This window comes from Maylandia zebra, linkage group LG7 (assembly GCF_041146795.1).
Source record: "Maylandia zebra isolate NMK-2024a linkage group LG7, Mzebra_GT3a, whole genome shotgun sequence".
NCBI lineage: Eukaryota > Metazoa > Chordata > Actinopteri > Cichliformes > Cichlidae > Maylandia > Maylandia zebra.
Window position 1 is genome coordinate 54,701,906 of NC_135173.1, and position 20,537 is coordinate 54,722,442.

The 20,537-nt window shown below is 39.9% G+C and overlaps 1 protein-coding gene across 7 annotated transcripts; it reads left to right on the forward strand.

Annotated features, from left to right (window-relative positions):
- Positions 1–1,696: 1,696 nt before the first annotated feature.
- On the forward strand, positions 1,697–20,102 carry LOC101464492 (uncharacterized). Of its 7 annotated transcripts, none has more exons than XM_076886712.1 (27): positions 1,697–1,815; positions 2,575–2,768; positions 2,862–3,504; positions 3,643–3,746; positions 4,143–4,208; positions 4,800–4,955; positions 5,320–5,453; positions 7,665–7,759; positions 7,852–7,906; positions 8,279–8,413; positions 10,142–10,429; positions 10,607–10,670; positions 10,758–10,929; positions 11,030–11,142; positions 11,796–12,180; positions 12,345–12,479; positions 14,046–14,082; positions 14,177–14,290; positions 14,389–17,219; positions 17,445–17,499; positions 17,618–17,771; positions 17,862–18,000; positions 18,097–18,130; positions 18,224–18,325; positions 18,439–18,670; positions 18,760–19,069; positions 19,164–20,102. In XM_076886712.1, exons 2-27 carry the CDS (start codon positions 2,581–2,583, stop codon positions 19,260–19,262), a joined length of 6,840 nt encoding a protein of 2,279 aa, XP_076742827.1. In that variant the 5' UTR covers positions 1,697–1,815; positions 2,575–2,580; the 3' UTR covers positions 19,263–20,102. The 7 variants fall into 7 exon arrangements, with proteins under 7 accessions (XP_076742827.1, XP_024658849.2, XP_076742828.1 ...); XM_024803081.2 differs by having other exon boundaries at positions 19,167–20,102; XM_076886713.1 differs by having other exon boundaries at positions 14,186–14,290.
- Positions 20,103–20,537: the final 435 nt, after the last annotated feature.

Consider the following 20,537-nt stretch of genomic DNA (forward strand, 5'->3'; position numbering starts at 1 on the left):
ATAAACTCAGCCGTCTGGTCCTTGCTATCTAAAATATAACAGGACACTGGAGTATATTCTCGAGCATCTCACACTTCTGATAATCAGTTGTCTGCTTAACGTTTATTCAGCTGTGTAAAAACTATAACTTTAATCTCAGCCAAACTGATTTACTCAGGAACAAATAAAATACTGAAAAAAGCCAAACAATAACATTTTTAAGTTATCTAAGTGACTTATATATCATGTTTAACCTAAGTAGCGAACGACAGCGGTGGGTTTGAAAACGATTTGCCGGGAGTCCGGTGTTCTCACCGGCTCTAGTGAGCCTGTAACCCCGGCTAGCTAACGAGCTAGTGGGTAACAGACCTCTCCGAAAACGTCGGAGCGCTTTTGAAAATATGTGGTGTCTTGATAAACTGAGCAGATATTTGAGGTTTACACAGCTACATTCTCGTCTGAAAATATGTTAAACGTTTATTTTGTGACCCAGAAAGAATAATAAGAGTAATATTAAAACTAACTAGGTGCCGCCATTGTTGGAAACTGAGCAGGGCGCTATGAATTCTGGGACAGTTTCTTCTTCTTCGGCGTTTAACAGCAGCTGGCATCCTTGTACATGCAGTGCTGCCATCTTCTGTTTCAGTCCGTTATTACACTCTTAAATCCTACTACTTAGTCCTGCGTCTTTTGGGATCTTACAAAGCTTCAAACGACGTGTCGACTATTAAATTAGTCGTCGACGATTTTGACAGTCGACGTAATCGTGACTAGTTGACTAATCGTGGCAGCCCTAGTGGACACCATTAGAAAGGAGAACATCAGAGGGACAGCTTAGGTTGAGCTGTTTAAGAGACAAGATTGAAGTGGTTTGGACATGTGTAGAGGAGGAATAACAAGAGATGTTGAATATGGAGCTAGCAGTCAGGAGGAAAAGAGGAAGAACAAAGAGAAGATTGATGAATGCAGTGAAGGGGGACACGCAGAAGGTTAGTGTGGCAGAAGAGGATGCTAGGGAAAGGTGGAGGTGGATAATCTGTCATAATCGGAGTCACCAAAAGAAGATCTTTCTGAAAACAGTGAGCTAAATCAGATTAATTAGAGGAAACTGAATGAGAATCAATATATTTTTGATATAAGGATTAATTCTTTTGATAGAAATTGCTGGGCACGGTGTATGAGGTCCTGTTTACCTAAACCAAACAGATAAATCCTACACAGATTTAGAGTCAGTCATGGGGCTGACCAGTTATTATTCTATCGGTTTAATCAGTTTATAGTAATGGGTAGCGCTAAACCAGTTAATAGTTATAGTTATATAATAGTTAGTACTCTGGAATCTTGGTTTCTTTTTTTAAAGACTACATTTACATGTAAACATAACCTGATAAACCACCATAAAAAATCAAATATTTCCGTGCTACTTAAATATGTATATTAGTTTGTTTCTCAAAGAAATTAAAAGAAATGGGTTATTTTCAGGAGATAAAACATGGTGGAGGGAAGGCAGGCACAATTTAAAATCACATATTTTCTTATACTTACATTTCATACAGACATATTTTATACTTTACACTAAAGCTTTTTTACTTTTTCTTTGTTGTTGTTGTTATTACTATTATTAGTAAAGCGCAGACAGGATTGCTTACAGAGATCGCGGTCTTACCTCATCCAACTCTTTGAACCCAACTACATTTCCCATAACCCCCTTCACTCAGGAAAATATTACGTCACTAAAACATGGCGGATTAACGTGTGCTTTGGGTCCGCTACTTACCACTTCTCGTCGGTAAATGAAGGCTTATTTCTTCCACAAAACGACATATTCTTAGTCAGGTACGTTAATACAAGTAAAGTAAAAGATGTGGACGCGATAAAAATATCAGTGAAGCGGTCTTAGCTTCAAAACGTCATGAAACGGGCGACCCAACGCATGCAGAGCGTCACGCTTAAAACTGTTTTTACCCGAGTTTGAGTCCAGCTTGTGCACTTTCCCAGTCTTTCTCCACCATTAAGATTGCATTTTGCGTAATTTTCACTGGTTTAAATTGTGTTTGTTGGCTTATTCCACGTCTGGCGGTGTTTCCGAGTGATTTTAAAGCGTTTGCCATCAAACTTAACGGCCTCTCGACTGTCGACGTCACCAGCCCTGTAAACAAAGTAGCTGAGTTTTGCATTTTTAAGTAAAAGAAGAGATCATTTAAATACTTTTTGTGCAGGCGAAGTTTATTGTTTTGTAGGCGAAATATGCCTAAGCTGCAGTAGAGTAAGCTGCTTTTTGTCAACACTGAGACGAAGCAAATGCATATTAGTGTCGAACTCCATCCATGGAGAGATATTTATGTGTTCATTTCTATTTAGCAAATAATTTCTTGAAAAGCTATATGTAAAGACGAGATTTGGTGCAGAAAAAGATCCCCACCTGTGACTGCTGTTCTGTAAGGGCATCTTTTCTTGGTTGATTTCCAGAGCACCTTTACAATACCTGAATACATTTTGATGGCGTATTAGGGCGTTAGATGGAGTTTAGCAGTATTTCATTTGCAGATTGATGTCATGGCTATTTGTTCAGTACTGATGCAGCTTTGCTTTCAGGTCAAAATGTTCCGTCGGTCAAGATTTAGTGTGCGTCCCAATGTAAGTACAGCAGGGCGATCAGCACCTCCGGAAGCAACTCCAGCAAATCAGGAGGCCAGTGAGGCCCAGAGGGAGGTTGGGGACAGCAACAATGCTAGTGCTCTGACGGATAAGTCCGACATTACCCTGTCAGAAAAAGCTGCAGCTTCAGTGTGAGTTTAAAGTAAAGTGTCTTTGAATTATTTTAGAAGCCTTAAGACTATTTGTTATGTTTGACAACAATAACTTTTCTTACTACCGTTTAGGGATGGCAGTGAGCAAAATGTGGATGGTACCAGCTCTTCAGTGGCTGTCCAAAGAAGGAAACGATTTTCTGTTAAGCCTAAAGTGGCCCCTGGCCGCCCCTCTGCTCTCTCTCGGACACCAAAGTCTCCCATCAAAGCAGTCTCTCAAACATCTGTTGATTGCTCTGGTGCGGGCCTTGACAAGGCAAAAGCATCCAGTCAAACGGGAACAACAGCAACTCCGAAGGGACTCCAGTCTCCAAGGCGACGCAGGCCTTCAGAAGACGGCAAGCTGCCTAAAATTCAACCTAAACCCACCTCCATTTCTTTGGACGCTTCAGAATCTTCAGCTGTTTCCTCAGCTGTACAGTCAGTAGAACAAACCCATCTTCCAGCAGACAGTAGCAAACAATCAGAGAACATTTCAGACAGACAAGTTAAGGAAGCTCCTCCCAGACCACCAGATAGACCCTCCATACCAGACAAAGAATCTACTGAACTATCGGAGAAAGCCAAAACACTTGCATCATCAAAGACTGTGCCTTCACTGACACCATCGGCACTCTCCCTGAGTAGACTTCTAAATGACCCATCAGACGTACAAAGGCTTGTGAAGGCTCAGAAGCTCAGAGATTTGCTCAGAGAGGAGAGACGCAAAGAAAAAGTGAGTCCTTGTCATTAACTAAGCATTTTAGCCATCTTGTCACAGGTGTCTGAGTTAAATAATGTATTCATCAGATATAAACTGTTAGCTTTATCATGATTTGTTAACTGAAAGGTGTGATGTCATTTGATTCTGCAGAAACTTAAGAAAGCTAAGGCTGTTTCGAAGGTATTTAATTTAGATCCTGCCAAAATGACCATGCGGGACCTTATCCATTATCTTCCAACGTCTAACCCAATGACGTGAGTATCTTGCAAAGTTGTGAAATTCATGTAATTATGTGATGTTAAAGTATGGGGGAGGCCATTGTTCAGGAGGCAGGCAGGAGGCACGTTGTCTACTATTCAGAAGGTTGGTGGTTTGATGCTCGACTGCTCCGTTGTGCACGCTAAAGTATCCTTGACAAGCAGCTACAAGTTGCTTCCGATGTGTTCATCGGTGTTAATGTTAGGTAGAAAGCACTTAGATGCAAAAATGTGCTTTTATGAATGTGTGTGTAAATGGGTGAATGAGATATGTTGCATAAAGTACGCTCCTGTAGAACAGTCCAGTCCATGTACCATATATTTCACTTATGATGTTTTATATTGACGAACACTGATTTTACTTGAGAAAACTGAATTTTGAAATTCTTCCAGATCTGGTGTAGAAGAATTGACCCAAGAGAATGAGACTGTGCTCCCACCTTCACCAGGAAGAGAAGCGTATGTTTGTCCTGTTCTTTAAATCATGTTTTTTTTAAATGGTTTGTCTATGTTAAGCCTGTAATTCAAATGGAAATTACTTCAATGTTTGACATGCTTTTTTTGTCACATTTTCTTATAATATTTAAGTTTAAAAAGTTATGTTTTTTTTAATGCTGCAGAAGGACACACATGAACCATGTTCTCACTGTGTGCAATTGCTGATCATCTGTTGTTCCTCAAAGAAAGAGTCATAAACACAGTTTTTCATCACAAAAAGTATTATGAAAAAAAATATGAATGAAACAAAACAAAGTTGAACACTAGAATTGAGTTTGTCCCAGCCAAACATTATTCGTTTAACGTGTTAATTCAGTCTGTTTGAATCACTGAAAAGTGACTGCACATCTGATACAACAGAGAACTTGGTTTAAGTGTTTTAACTTTTTGGCGTACTTAAATGTGGAGGCAGCAGTGCATTTTAAACAGTTTGTCTTTCAAAAGCTGTGGCTTGCTGCACGTTTCAGAATGTGTAGAAAGTTTGTATACCAGTTGCTTATAATAAATTGATTTTTCTTTATTTTCTTTCTTCTTCTTTTTTAATGTTTGAAGGTCTCCAGAGCAGGCACAGGAACCTGAAATCCCCCCTAATACCATGGGCAACACAGAAGAAGAAGCAGAGGAGGCAGAGGAAGAGCAGGAAGAAGCACTTATGGTTCCTCAAGTCAAAGTTGCAGAAGATGGCTCACTGATTATTGACGAAGAGAGGTTAGTAGAGATTTGTAGACCATTTGATCTGTATCCCCAGGCAGGGATAGCTCATTAGGTAAAGTGGTCGCGCCATGATTGGAAGGTCGGTGGTTCGAATCCACTGAACTGTTACTCTGAGGTACCCCTGAGCAAAGTACCGTTGTGATGGATTGGTGGCTGCTCACTGCTTCACTGAGTCAATGGGTTAAATGCAGAGAGTAATCGGCCTACAGGGGATTAATAAAGTATGCATTATTATTATTATTATTATTTTATTATTATTTTGCCCCATCCATATAAAATAATTGCTTTCCTATTGTGATATTGTAGAACGTTCAAACCATTTATAGGCTTTTTAAAACCCTTTCATCTTATCTCTCAGCTTAACTGTGGAAGTCCAGCGAGCCAAAGGGCCAAACCCAGCAGAGAATCGAGACCCCATCTTTGAACGAGGCTCCACTACAACTTACTCAAGTTTCAGGAAACTTAACCATGCAAAACGCTGGACCAGCGAAGGTGAGACAGCCACAATATTAAAGGAACCTTATGCAAAGCAGCACTGGCTTTGCAGAGCAAAAGCACGAGACATTGGAAACAAATACGTGAGTTGTGTGTAGAGCTGGGCGATAGAACGATAACGATATGTATCGCGATATAACTTTTTCTCGATAGAAAAATTCAACTATCGTGATAGACCTCGCCGCTCTCGTCCTCTTTAAAAAAAAAAAAAAGGTCAGCCAATCCAAATTAAGTAGCGCAGAGCCGAACCAATCACAGCTGCAGCGTCACGTCACGTGACTTGTTACGTACAGCACAAGTGCCAAGCCGCACATGTGTATTTGTTTGGGAAGCAGCCAGCCACCGTACCGCCCGGGTAATGGAGGAAATGAGTGTGCCGACTAGAAAAATCAACCGAGCGTGACCGAAGGTTACCGAAGAGAAAACAGATGATGGTTCCAATGCCGGAGAGATTGTCGAACGGAAGAGCCATAGAAGTTCCGTAGTGTGAAGGTATTTCGGCTATTTCAAGTCTGACAAAAAACAGAGTAGTGTGCACTGTAAATTGTGCCGAAAGCAACTCTGGAAATACAATAAACTGGTGCATGCGCTACGTCCACACGTACCCGGGTATTTTTGAAAACGCAGATTTTTCTATGCGTTTGCACCTTTCATCCACACGTAAACAGCGTTTTTGGTCACTGAAAACGAAGATTTTTAAAAACTCGTAAACTTGCATTTACGTGTGGACTAGAAAAACGGAGAAAACGCAGCGTCAAAGGTGTGCGCATTTTTTGACGTCACACTGTGCGCCACGTTATTGTTTCGGTGAAATGAATTTCTACAATACTGTTAATTCTACTCTCTGCAGTGTTTAAATGCTTACATATACACACAGTTACTGTCCCTCCACACATACGACTCGGTTCTGCTTCTATGCCCCAGCTTTGTTTACTTTTTCCCACCGAGGCTTCTAGACTTCTGATTGGCCAACATTTCTGCACGGTTAGGAATCTAGTGCCACCTGCTGCTTTGGCATGTTCATAGCAGCGTTTTCCTTCATTTCTCCCTTTATGTGTGGACGGGATTATTTTTTAAAACGAAAACGGAAAATCTCCGTTTTCAAAAATACCCGTGTACGTGTGGACGTAGCCTCAGTCTCTGACTGGAAGCGCTAATTCGTCATTCGGCTTTTGTCAGACTAAAGTAACTGTTAAAACTGTTTGAAAAGCTAAGCTATACAACAAGGAGAGATTGAGAATTTCCTTTTAGTTCTCAGTTTATTTGATACTGACAAAAGTTAGTCAGTTTTGTCTGTTCTTCTGTAAAACAAACTAAGATTTATTTTTAGAATTAATATTTTGTTTCTAAGTGGAATCGACAATTTAGTAGTCTGTTTCGTTTGTTCTATTTTGAAACTTAAACGCTTTAGCGGCTGCCTTTTGTGTAGTTTGCAATATTTGCCTTTATTTATCTGAAAAAGTCTCATGTTCCTTAAGTACATCTACCCTGTTGAACTTATTATGGGAAATAAATATTTAAATAAAAACAAGCTGCTGATTATTTCACATTTTACTTGTGAGCAACAGCACATTTAAATCTTACAAATATAGTTATTTGGCTTATATCGTGATAGATATCGTTATCGCCTGAAATGAAAAAAACATATCGTGATATGAAAAAATCTTATATCGCCCAGCTCTAGTTGTGTGATGGGTCTTGTTTCCCCGTCCCACGGATACTTTATCAGATTGGGATCTGAGGAGTTCTTAGGTTGGATCAATTCCTTGTGTTCTTTTTTATTTTCCTTGAGTCCTGCTTGAGCAGTTTTTGTTGTGTTGCAGGCAGCATTGTTCTTCTGAGGAGGCTATTGCTGTCAGGGACTGTTGCAACATAGATACTGTATATAATTTGGTGATTAGCAAAGTCCTTTTTTGAAGCCTTTACCTATTGCAGGTAAAGGCTTGTCTGCACTGACTCGTCTTTTCAGGTCCTGAAGCCATCTTTTATATACAGTCCGCAGTAATAGTTAAGAGTGTGGCATGTGTCTAATTGAATGCAGAAAATTATAACCACACAGTCGATGCTGTGCACTTCACATGTGAATGGTTATAATACAGTGGCTTATCAGGTAAGATAAGCCACATATATGGTAACATATTAAGTGTTTTTATTATTTTGTTTTGATGCCTTTTTTGTGACTTTTCTTCTTAAATTTGTTTTCATCAGAGACAGACATGTTCTTCCTGGCAGTTAGCATGGTGGGGACAGATTTTTCTATGATTTGCCAACTGTTTCCACACAGAGCTCGATCAGAGATAAAGGTCAGCGATAAATACAAGTATGCATGGTAAGAAAAAAGAGTTTAAAGTTGAACTAAATACACAGAACTGCAATTTTGAATTTGATCTTTCAGAACAAATTCAAGAAAGAAGAACGAGAGAATGTTTGGAGGATTGACAAAGCTATCAGTAAGTATTTAGTAATAATCTTCAAATGTAATTATTCACGTATGTCATTTAAAGGTTATATTTAATTGAAAATGGTAAAAAGACAATATATCAAATTTCAAAAAAAGAACGAATATAATATTAATTAGTAACATAACTAGAGAGAGAGGAGATTATGCAGCATAGTGGGAAATACACACGCGCACAAAGTTCTGTGTTTTTGTTTAGTTAATTATAGAATCCCAAGTGTTCACAGTATTGTATGTTTTTCCCTTTTTTCCCTTCACATTTTACACAGTTGCCAAACGTTTTGGAATCAAAATAACCGAATGATTAACGTTCTGTGTGTACATTCTTAAATTTAATTTAAGTTGGCTGATGATTGTTTTGTAGGAGAGAGGCGCAAACTGGACATAGAGTACTTCTCTAAGCTGTTAGAAAAGATTTTGGAATATCAGAGAAGTAAGAAGAAACTGAGATCAGTGGCTGAGAAGAAATCGTCCCAAAAGGGCAAGAGAAAGACAAAAGGTAAGATACAGTGGGGCAAAAAAGTATTTAGTCAGCCACCGATTGTGCAAGTTCCCCCACCTAAAATGATGACAGAGGTCAGTAATTTGCACCAGAGGTACACTTCAACTGTGAGAGACAGAATGTGAAAAAAAAATCCATGAATCCACATGGTAGGATTTGTAAAGAATTTATTCGTAAATCAGGGTGGAAAATAAGTATTTGGTCAATAACAAAAATACAACTCAATACTTTGTAACATAACCTTTGTTGGCAATAACAGAGGTCAAACGTTTACTATAGGTCTTTACCAGGTTTGCACACACAGTAGCTGGTATTTTGGCCCATTCCTCCATGCAGATCTTCTCGAGAGCAGTGATGTTTTGGGGCTGTCGCCGAGCAACACGGACTTTCAACTCCCGCCACAGATTTTCTATGGGGTTGAGGTCTGGAGACTGGCTAGGCCACTCCAGGACTTTCAAATGCTTCTTACGGAGCCACTCCTTTGTTGCCCGGGCGGTGTGTTTTGGATCATTGTCATGTTGGAAGACCCAGCCTCGTTTCATCTTCAAAGTTCTCACTGATGGAAGGAGGTTTTGGCTCAAAATCTCACGATACATGGCCCCATTCATTCTGTCCTTAACACGGATCAGTCGTCCTGTCCCCTTGGCAGAAAAACAGCCCCATAGCATGATGTTTCCACCCCCATGCTTCACAGTAGGTATGGTGTTCTTGGGATGCAACTCAGTATTCTTCTTCCTCCAAACACGACGAGTTGAGTTTATACCAAAAAGTTCTACTTTGGTTTCATCTGACCACATGACATTCTCCCAATCCTCTGCTGTATCATCCATGTGCTCTCTGGCAAACTTCAGACGGGCCTGGACATGCACTGGCTTCAGCAGCGGAACACGTCTGGCACTGCGGGATTTGATTCCCTGCCGTTGTAGTGTGTTACTGATGGTGACCTTTGTTACTTTGGTCCCAGCTCTCTGCAGGTCATTCACCAGGTCCCCCCGTGTGGTTCTGGGATCTTTGCTCACCGTTCTCATGATCATTTTGACCCCACGGGATGAGATCTTGCGTGGAGCCCCAGATCGAGGGAGATTATCAGTGGTCTTGTATGTCTTCCATTTTCTGATGATTGCTCCCACAGTTGATTTTTTCACACCAAGCTGCTTGCCTATTGTAGATTCACTCTTCCCAGTCTGGTGCAGGTCTACAATACTTTTCCTGGTGTCCTTCGAAAGCTCTTTGGTCTTGGCCATGGCGGAGTTTGGAGTCTGACTGTTTGAGGCTGTGGACAGGTGTCTTTTATACAGATGATGAGTTCAAATAGGTGCCATTCATACAGGTAACGAGTGGGGGACAGAAAAGCTTCTTACAGAAGACGTTACAGGTCTGTGAGAGCCAGAGATTTTCCTTGTTTGAGGTGACCAAATACTTATTTTCCACCCTAATTTACGAATAAATTCTTTACAAATCCTACCATGTGGATTCATGGATTTTTTTTTCACATTCTGTCTCTCACAGTTGAAGTGTACCTCTGGTGCAAATTACTGACCTCTGTCATCATTTTAAGTGGGGGAACTTGCACAATCGGTGGCTGACTAAATACTTTTTTGCCCCACTGTACGTCAACGTGATTTCTTTTCTCGTGTGATCATTGTAGGCTGTATGTGAATATTTGGGAATTCTCCTTTAGCTTTTCCCAATTCAAAAGTCTATGTGCTCTTATTCCTTCTACAGCCAAAAAATCGGGAAGGAAACTGAGTGATGTGGAGGAGGAAGATGAGGAGGATGAGGATGGGAAAGAGATCCTGGGGTTGGAAGAGGAGGAAGAGGAAGGGGAGAAAGAGAATGAGGATCTCTGTAATGATGGAGAAATTCCTGTTTCTGACGCTAAGACAAAAAGAGGCAAAAGAAAGAACAGACAAGTTGCTCTGGATGAGGAACCAAATGACAAGAGAACCAAACGAGTGAGCACTGAGCAAGGTACAGGGACTGTGAGCGGTTTTGTTGTTACAAAACATGTAGGTATGTGGTGATTTCGTGGTAGCTACCTTTTGTCTAACTGTTTGTTTGTTTTTTTAAATATTTCCTGAAAATTAAGGGTAATAACTTTTCCCCCCCCAAATCAGTACTCGTTTCCCCATGTTTTCTTGGCTTTTGTTAAAGTGCCACGCCATTTTTATTTTGCTTTTAAATTCTCAGATGAGGACGGCGTATGCGAAGATCCTGAGGCAGAGCTTCCTGACAACCACAAAGACTCAGACACGTAATGACACTAAAATCATATTGCTGTGAATATTATTTTTTTTGTACATATCTCTGCGATTAAAATCAGTTTCTTTCAAATGTTTAGGTCAGAGAAAACTCAAAATGCAAATACAGCTAAGGACACTGCAATCAAGCCAGCTAAACTCTCACGAGGCAGAGCATCAAAACCACTACTGCCTTTAGGCCGCAAATGGAGTAAAAAGCCTTCACCTTGTACAACAGCTAAAAGTACTTCATTGGATGAAGAAGATGAGAGTGTAAGTGGTTGAACTTGTAATAAGGTTATTTCACTTTCTGTTTATAAGCCTTGAAACCTTTTTATGAATACTGGCTTTGCTTTACTGAAACTTACTGTAGGTAAATAAAGATGCATCATCTTTAAGCCAAGCCAGCAGGGAGCCAGTCGGTGATGATATTTCCTCAGAAGGGGAGGAGGAGGATGCCATAGTTAAACCTCCAAGACCTACCAGGTACATGAATGTAATTTACTGAAAAACTCCCATTCTGACCGTGTATCCACTGTATCCAGCGCTTAACAAATTTGTTAGACCACCTTTCATAAAAATAAGAAAACACAAATATTTTAGAAATCTCTCATAAACTTTTTTAAAACTAAAAATTAAATATTTGTTCAGCATATTTGTCCAGGAGTGAAGGATTTCAAACTGAATTCATGTTTGTATTCCCAGATTTCAGCCGGCACACTAGACTTTTTTTGAGAAATTAGCAATTAATCAAAACAGTTAATCAATTAATTCAATCAAACAAATGTTTCTGTTCACAAAGCAAGCAAATAGCTGTAATTTGACATCTTAATAAAAAAATAATAATGTGCTTTACTATTTTTTTCAGCATTTTTGTAAAAATGGTAAATTTGAAAATTGATGAATTACAATAAAAATTATTCCTTGGCATTTAAAAAATGACTTTGATTAAAGAGTTTAGACATACTGATGGATTCACCATTACAGAAACATATGAAAATGTTTTTTGTAATTATCAATACTGTTAATACAGGGTTTCTTGTCATCTAACATTGTCTGGTGGGCTGATAGATTTAAGAACAATATTCCTATTGATCATGAATAAAGTGTTTTTATTAGTGTTTCATTTTGTTTTGTAGATGTGGTAGAGTGCCTAAACCCATCAAGCCCTTGACTTATCCAGCCAAAGATGAAGTACACTCCTCTGCATCTGAAACTACACCAGCCTCAGCAGCTGGGTCCACTGCATCTGCTGCTAAACCAAAATCCCAACAGGCAGCCAAGAAGAGAATCCTACCACAGCATGATTTGGCCCCAAAATCCAAAAAGTGTAAACTTGTCACTCTCACAGCTTCTCAGACAGAATTTAGTGACGAGGACAGTCATCAATGGCAGGATGAAGAAGTGGAGGAGGTGGAACTCGCAGGTAGCCCCAGTAAAGACAGCAGTGCACCTGCGTTTGTGCCTGCCGGCCTGCACACTCCTCGTCCTGAGATTAAAGAAGTGGATGAGACAATTGCTGAGGTATGATAAACATTTTCTCCATCACATGCCTCACTAAAACACCAATCATTCTTTTTATTTTGAAATAATTCCCATGACAAACATTTTTATGTTTTGCTTTACTTTTTATTTGCGCATGGTTTTACATTCCAATCTTCCTCTGACTCCTCCTATGCCACCTGTAGCTTGATATCTTGGCCACTATGCCTGATGTTTTGGGCATTTCCCAAGATGCACTTTGCCCCGATTCTGCTTGTGAGCAGGCACAACATGAGACAGGGTCAGCTGAACCATGTGAACATCAGTTGGACCTGTTGATTGTAAGTGACCTATGCTTAAGAAGTAGTACCAAGTTAATTAAATCATTAACCCCAATAACAGATCTGGGGTTAATGATTATCATTCCAGAGCACTAATCTTGAAAACACAATTTTATCTATTATTAAAGGCTCAAAACTGAGTAAGTTCAACCTTTTATTTTTTTCTGCAGTGTCTTTCCATTTTTGTTTTGAATACATGTATTCAGTATGTGGTTGAATTACTTACACAGCAATCAGGCAAAACATTATGGCCACAGACAGGTGAAATAAATAACATTCATTATCTCATCATTGCACCTGTTACTGGGTGGGTTAGTGAACATTTTGTCCTCAAAGTTAAAAAAAAATTGAGGGCAAAATGTAAAAGGATTTGAGTTTGACAAGACTCTTTTGGGACTTTCTCGGTCTGCAGTATTAGTCAATGAAGGAAGAATGGTGAACCAGCGATAGGGTCCTGATAGGCTCACTGCTGCATGTGGGGAACGTGCATCAGTGAGCCTTGGCCACCAATGACCAAGGCTGGCTTGTGTGGTCCGATCCAACAGATGAGCTAGAGTATCTCATATCAACAAGTTAATGCTGGTTCTAATTGAAAGGTGTCAGAACAAACAGTGCATCACAGTGTATGGAGGTGCATACCACAGACAAGCCAGGGTTCACATACTGACCCCTGTCCTTCACCGAAAGTGCCACTTGAGCATCAGAACTAGACCATTGATAGAAGAAGGTGGCCTGGTCCAAATAATCACATTTTTTTTAATGTCACGTGGTTGGGTGCATTTGCGCCTCTTACTTAGGGAACACCAGGATGTGCTATGGGGGGAAGGCAAGCCGCCAGTGGCAGTGTGATGTTTTGAGCAATACTCTGCTGGGAAACCTTGCGTCCTGCCAACCATATGGATGTCACTTTGTCATGCACCACCTCCCTAAGCACTGTTTCAGACCACCTTCATTTGGCCTCATTTGGAATGATAATGCGCCCCGCCACAAAACTAAAATGGTTCAGGAATGGTTCAAGGAGCACAACAAGGAGTTTGAGGTGTTGACTGACTCCCAGATTCCCCAGACTGCAGTCCAATTAAGCAGCTGTGGAATGTACTGGACAAACAGGTCTGATCCATGGACAGCCCAAATTTGCAACTTATAGGACTTAAAAGTTGCTAATATCTTGGTGCCAGATACCACAGTACAGCTAGAGACGTTCTATTGGAGTCCAAGCCTCGACAGACCAGGGCTGTTTTAGCAGCAAAAGCAGGATTAACACAATATTAGGCCTGTGGTTATAATGTTATGCCTGATCGATGAAAATTATAACATGCATAAATAACAATGTGGTTTGTAGTAAACCAGTTCAGTGATCAATAAGATTAGAAAGGTGCCTAAAATGTCATCTTTATTTGCTATACAGTCAACTGTAGATGTACATATCTGTACAGATGTGTACAGATGTAGAAAAGATATTGTAAATGAAGCAGTGTACTGTACTTCATGTTTTTGTAAAACAGCTTTTGTGAATAGAAAGGAGAGCTTTTGGTGTTATTTATGATATGTGTGTTTGCTTTGCAGGATGTTATAGAATTTATTTCTTCAGAACATGCAGAAGGTATGTTGAAGATGTTTTATGATTATTTGCTTATGAATTTTATATATAGTTTTAGATTTAAAGTTCATATTTTTTGTTTGTCTTTTTATTTCAATATCTGAAGATCAGAGCTACAACGAGGCTGCTCAAACCCTGCTGACCATCGGAAACCTGAGTCACGTCTCTCAGTCGGAACAGAATCAAGTAGACATACGAGATCATGTAACAGGTTAGAAAGACAGAAAAGAGTCCTTATAATGGACAGTTTCATTTGTTGTTAGACTGAGCAACAGTCAATGTAAAATGTGCCATTATATTTAACTGCAGGGACGGCATCAGCTGATGTGAATGAAACCACCCACCTAGAAAAAGGGCTTGTTTCCGATGCTGCTGTACAGGAAGAAAGTGCCACTCCTTCCGTGTCTGCATTTGATCATGATGTCACACAGACATCGGCGACTGTGGCCACTGTGGAACAACAAGTTAGCAAAACAGTCAGTGATGAAATGGCAGTTAAAACCAGTGATGAGCCACATCCAGAGAGTTCAAACAAAAATACTCTACAAACTAAGAGAGGTCACTTTTCCAAAATAAAACCTAAACCTAACCTTAGCCGAGTCTCCAGGACTGTACAATCCAAATCCCAACCAGATATATCTGCAGCAAGGACAGCTGAAGAAAGCCACAGAGAATCTGCTAACATTAAAGACTGTTCTCTAGCATTGCTAAAAGCTGACATTTCCTCTACTGAAGTTAAACTAACAGCAAAGCCATCTGAGAGTCAACCAGATATTGTTGGGGTTGAATCAGTTGCAGAAATCCAGTTCCAGAGTCACAGCTTTTCTGAATCTACATTTGAACCACATAGGGATCAGGCCACGAGAGAGACAAAGTCATTATCTGAGCCCACAGATGAAAAACTTGCTTCCCATGTTGAACCTTTTGAGACTGGTTTTAAGGATCCGCCAAACTCTGACTCACTCATCACAGAGGTTGAAGAGGAGTTATGTTCAATTGTGTCCCCAGCCAAGGAGAGCAGTGATAAACCTACGGGTGAAACACACGCAGGAGAATTATCTGTCACTGAAAAAGGAGAAAGTGAAGTCTCAAATACTTGCCAATCTAGAAGGAGTCGATTACCAAAATTCAAACCCAAGCCAAATCTGCTACAGACATCAAGAACTGCAAGATCTAAATCCCAAACCACAAAGCAGCCTGAAGAGAGAGACCCCATCCCAACGCAAGACCCCAAATCTCGCAAACAATCAAGATGCTTAACCACAGAGGATGAACAACCACGATCATCATGCTCTGCTTCTCCTGAAAAACATGTAGAAAGTGTAGATACTCTTTTACCAACAACCACAGATGGTAGACCGGACTTAGGTGCAGTAATAACGGATTGCGGTCCCTCACAATGCCAGAACTTGGAATCTGAGTTTGATCTCAAAGGGAATCAAGTCACTAATGACACAAAGTCGTCATCTGAGCCCACAGAGGAAAAAGTTCAGTCCTGTGTTGAAACAGCCAAGAGTGTTTTCAATAATTCAGCAACATCAGACTTGGCGATCTCAAAAGTTGAACAGGAGCCATGCATAGAATCAGAACCAGGTCAAGAGAGCGCCGAGAAACCACCTTCATGTGTTTCACATCCAGAAGATTTACCTGTCAGGCAAAAAGAAGTGAACAAAGACACAACTCCTTCACCATCTAGAAGGAGTCGAATGCAAAAGGTCAAACCTAAACCAAATTTAGCACAGTCCTCAAGAATTTCAAGGTTTAAACCTCAAACTGTAAAATCGGTTTTAGAGAAGGACTTAAGCCCAACTTCAAACATGAGATCACCTGAAAAAACAACAGCAAAGGTGGAACCACAACTAGTATGCACCCTGTCCTCCGAAAAACTGAGTGAAAACGCTGACCCTGCTTCAGTTTTAAAACCATCAATAAATATAGTTTCTACACCTACACTCTCGGAGGAGCTATCAACAAATGAGGAGTCTAGTTTAACAAATGTTAGACTAGACTTGGGTGCAGCAACTTCAGATCAGAGTGCCTCAGAAAACGTGAACCTCTCTGCATCACAATTTGAACCCAGCAGGGATCAGGTCAGCAGCGAGACAAAGTCAGCATCTGATCCAGAAAAAAATATGCCTTGTATTACCACATCTGTGAGTAGTTGTAAAAATGTGGTAGCACCTGACTCAGCAGTCACAGTCTCACAAGCTGGGGAAGCAGGTGATGCAGAATCAGCCTCACCCCAAGAGAGCAGCGTCCACCAGGCTGTTCTTGTTGCACCTGTTCAAGAGTCACCGCTTAATCAAGAAAAGAGTGAAGCTGCTTCTCAGTTGAGGAGTCGTCGATTGCAAAAAATCAAACCCAAACCAAACCTGCCACAAACACCAAGAACTATGCAGTCAAACTTAAAATCCACAAAAGACCCTGTTATACACACGCAGGTTGTGGAAAAACCCTGTAGCCAGACTTGTGTGTCTGAATCAAGTGACTACAGAATGAAAGATGCAGAAGCCCAGCCATCTTGCAGTCCTACCTCTCCAGAAAAATCAAATGAATTTAAAAGTCCTGATGCTTATTCAGTTTCTGAACCATCACTGGAATCTGGCTCTTCTAATAAATGCCGAGAGGAAATATCTTCATCAGAGAGGGAAAAGACAGATGCTGTATGTGGCCCAATGTCAAGCGCAGTGAGCTTGGAACAAAATATCCCACAAAGATTGCGGCGGTTTCCCAAGGTCAAACCGAAACCCAATTTGGGATCATCCTCTAGAATTACACAGACAAAACTACAGCCAGCTGATATCAGTAAATCTGCAGAACATGTTGATACAATCTCAAATATAGCACCAGCACAAGACCCTGGGGACAATAATGATGCACAGAAATCTGTGAAATTGCCAGAGAAAAACCTAACATCAGGACATTGTTCAATAAATGTAGAAGTCTGTTCAGTAACATCTCAACCTGTAGACTCGGAGAAAGCACTGGGCACCTTAGACAGTAAGGATCCCCATCCAAATGATCCCAGCTCTCCTCTTGGATGTTTGGCACAAGTTAATGAACAACAAAGTGAACATGACCATCATTCAAGTAATTCTGAAGTCCCTCTGGTTCCTGTGAACCAAGTGTCTTCTACCCAGGTAAGCTCAATAATGACTCTGTTTTGTCTGGTCTTTAATCCTTTTACAAGCTTTGCAATCAAATCTGTTAATGTTGTGTCAAGACTTGCTAATTAATACAAGTTAATATTATATATCCAATTCTAACAGGGGTAGTTAGAGGTATTCTCCGGTAGTCAGTAGTTTTAAAGTGAAAAAGTCTCTCTTGAGTTTCCTTAAATGTTTCTCTAATTCTCCTAATCCTAGAATACATCAACATTAAGTACAAACGACATCCAAAGTTTTCCAATATTTCAAGAGAGTAAGTCAATCATATATTATGTTCCAGTCATATCACTTAAGTTTTGTGTAAACTTTATATAATGTTCTTCTTGATTTGATTATTTATTTATTGATTTTTTTCTTTTTTTAAATTTCAGTGCTGCCAGAGAAGGTGCCTTCAGATCCCGACGAACCATTTTTCATCCTCTCTCTGACTGAGATCCCGCTGTCCTCATCAGGGGAGGTGGTGAACAGTGCAACTGAGAACCCCTCTTGTCTTTCTGTAGCAGAGTCATCAATACCTCAACCAAGGTTTGTCTGCTTTTAATCAATTAGCTGTGTGAGCAAGCATGTAGTCTGTTTAGTTTGGTGTCTAATTCTGTGCCTTTCTTCATCCTTTAGTGGTGTTTCTGGAGAGAGTGTGGCAGCGGCAGGAGAGGGGTCTCTGTCTAATGTCCCCATGCCCATGTTCAAAGAGATAAAGAGTGTGACAGGCCTCATCAGTGTGGAAGAGACTGTGCTGAACCCATCTACACTGATTGTAAGTAAAGCTCTAAAGAAGAACTGTTGGCGGTCAGAATGTGATTTTTTTATTTTTTTAAATCTTTTTCACATGCTGTGTTTTTCCATCCATCAGGATCATAACATTCAGAAAACAGTGGATCCACAGGGTAGAGTGACTGCATTATTCTGTCACTTTCAAGCTACTGATTGTCATGCTGATTCATGCTGTGTAACTTTAATTTTGTGCTTTAATTGAGCAGAACATACTACAGACAATCCACCAAAGTTTCCAGATGCCGTGGACAATAATGAGCCTGAAGCAGCACTTAACAAGCAGAGACAAACAAGTATTGGAAGAAGAGGTATGCAGAGGATAAATACATACTCACCAAATGCACTTTAAAAAATGTGTGAACATTTTTCTAATGTGAACATTAAATGTTGCTTTTTCACCCTGTATGAATCTTTCAACCAGCCAAACTGCAAGTTAAACCTAATGCAGCGAGGAGAAAACAAACCAGCAAGACCAAGTCAATGAAAGCAGCGGAGTCAGCGCCTACCCAAACAAACACCACCCAGGAGCCAAAAGCCAGTGATGCTGTCATGGAAGCACAAAGGGGAAGCTGCAGCCGTGATGAGGAGATTGTGACAGATGGAAAAGGCACTACCAGCAGCTTAGAAGCTCAAACTTCACAGAGGCGTGTGAGGTGGGTGAAGAACGGTTTCATTTTGAAAAAATTCACATTGGCTTCTATCAATTATTGAGAAACGTTTAATTTTTCCTAATATCTAACAGAAAACCCAAAGGCTCTCTTTCCTCGCTTTCTGTAACAAAGAAAACCAGCCTTCCACAAAATCTTCCACCTAGCAAACCAGTTTCCAAGCGATCTAAGCTTAAAACGCCACTGACTGAAGGACAACAGTCTTTGCTAGAGCCTGTAGCCTCCACATCACATGATGTCCCTTCCACACAAAGCTTGACACAGACACTAAAAGAAACCCGTCCAGCATCGATTACACTGCTAACACAAACAGCAGTGAACATCAGAGAGACCTGTGATCAAAGTCCCAGGAGCCCAGATCCTAGCACTTCACAGTGCACAGAGGTAAGAAAGCTACAGGTGGATTGAAGCTGTTTTTCCATTCAGTGTAATTCATACACGCTCACATGGAGATGTGCTCTGTTTTGTTCCTTCTTAGCAGGATGACTGTGTGGACAGCTGTGCTCTTGAAGAGGAGCCCACCAGTGTGTCTCAGTACTTCTTAACCAACATTTTCACAGAAGTGGATGAGGGGTAAAAGCCACCTACGTAGTTGGATTAAGAAGTGGAATTTGTTGGCTTTTCAAATTTTTATTTCTGTAAATAATAATTTATAACTGAAAAGTTGTTGTTGTTGTTTTTGCTTTTAGTTTTAATTCTTTCTTCACCATACTGATGAATGCAGTTTCACATTTGCAAACATTTACTAGAGTATCAGTTTGTTGAAACAACATTTTAAACCTCCGTTAGTTTAAATATTAAAGCACTGTACAAATGGATAACAACATTTGTGACTCATAGTTTGACTGAAGTGGTGGCAGCTTTTGCTGAATTTTTCATAAAAAATACTTCAAACCTCAGATGTCTTACCTATTTTTTTTTCTTCCTTTTGATACAACTGTGAATTTGTAAATACTGTACATGGTAGCAACTTCTTTTTTTATATATATATATATATATATTTTTTGTCCGTTCTTGATTAATTTTCAGATGACTTTGACCTCAGGAAGAAAAACACAGTTCGGTAGATTAAGACCATGTACAGTTGTACATTTCAGTGTAAAGCCTTTTTTAATGTCTCTTCTGTGTACTTTAGAAATGTAACATATGTGGAAAATAAAGACAGAAATTCTGTTTTAAAAAAAAAAAAAGGAACCCATTCAAAACAGAATAATCAAACTATCAAAGAGTTTCTGCTGTATGTTAATATGTTTATATATAGTGTTGAAATAGTGACTGTACCACACAGTTATGCACCGTTTGACTTCTTGTTTCATAAAAACACATAGGGTAGAAAATTACCCTAAGGGTTACATTGGCTCACTGAAAGTGAAAGATGTAATTCTGTAAGATCTGAATAAAAAGTATTACACCTAGATTTGTCTTGTCTTAATGTACATGCATGCTAGTTTGCTGTTGAAAATGGGTTTACAGCCTGCTGATGAAACAAAAAAGCAAATGATAACAAAGATGCTTAAGAATGAGTTGGGACCTAACTGTAAGCTAACATGTTGAGCATCACTTCCCTTACAACTGCTGATCCAGGCACCTTGTACTAACTAGATAATGACAAGTTGCTAAACCCAAGTAATCATAATTTGTGGCATTAAAACTGCTAATCATGTATTATATGTTACCCCAACATGTGCTGCTGATTAGTTCTCATTACTCAAGTACCACTTCACCATTACTTACCAGTTCTTTGTAAATTTTAACAAGAGTGAAGCCCTGCACACTACTTCAGGATCACCTCATTGCTATGCAGTAATTCTCCCTAGTTTGCCACAAAGGTAGCCGAAAATGTGTTTAATTG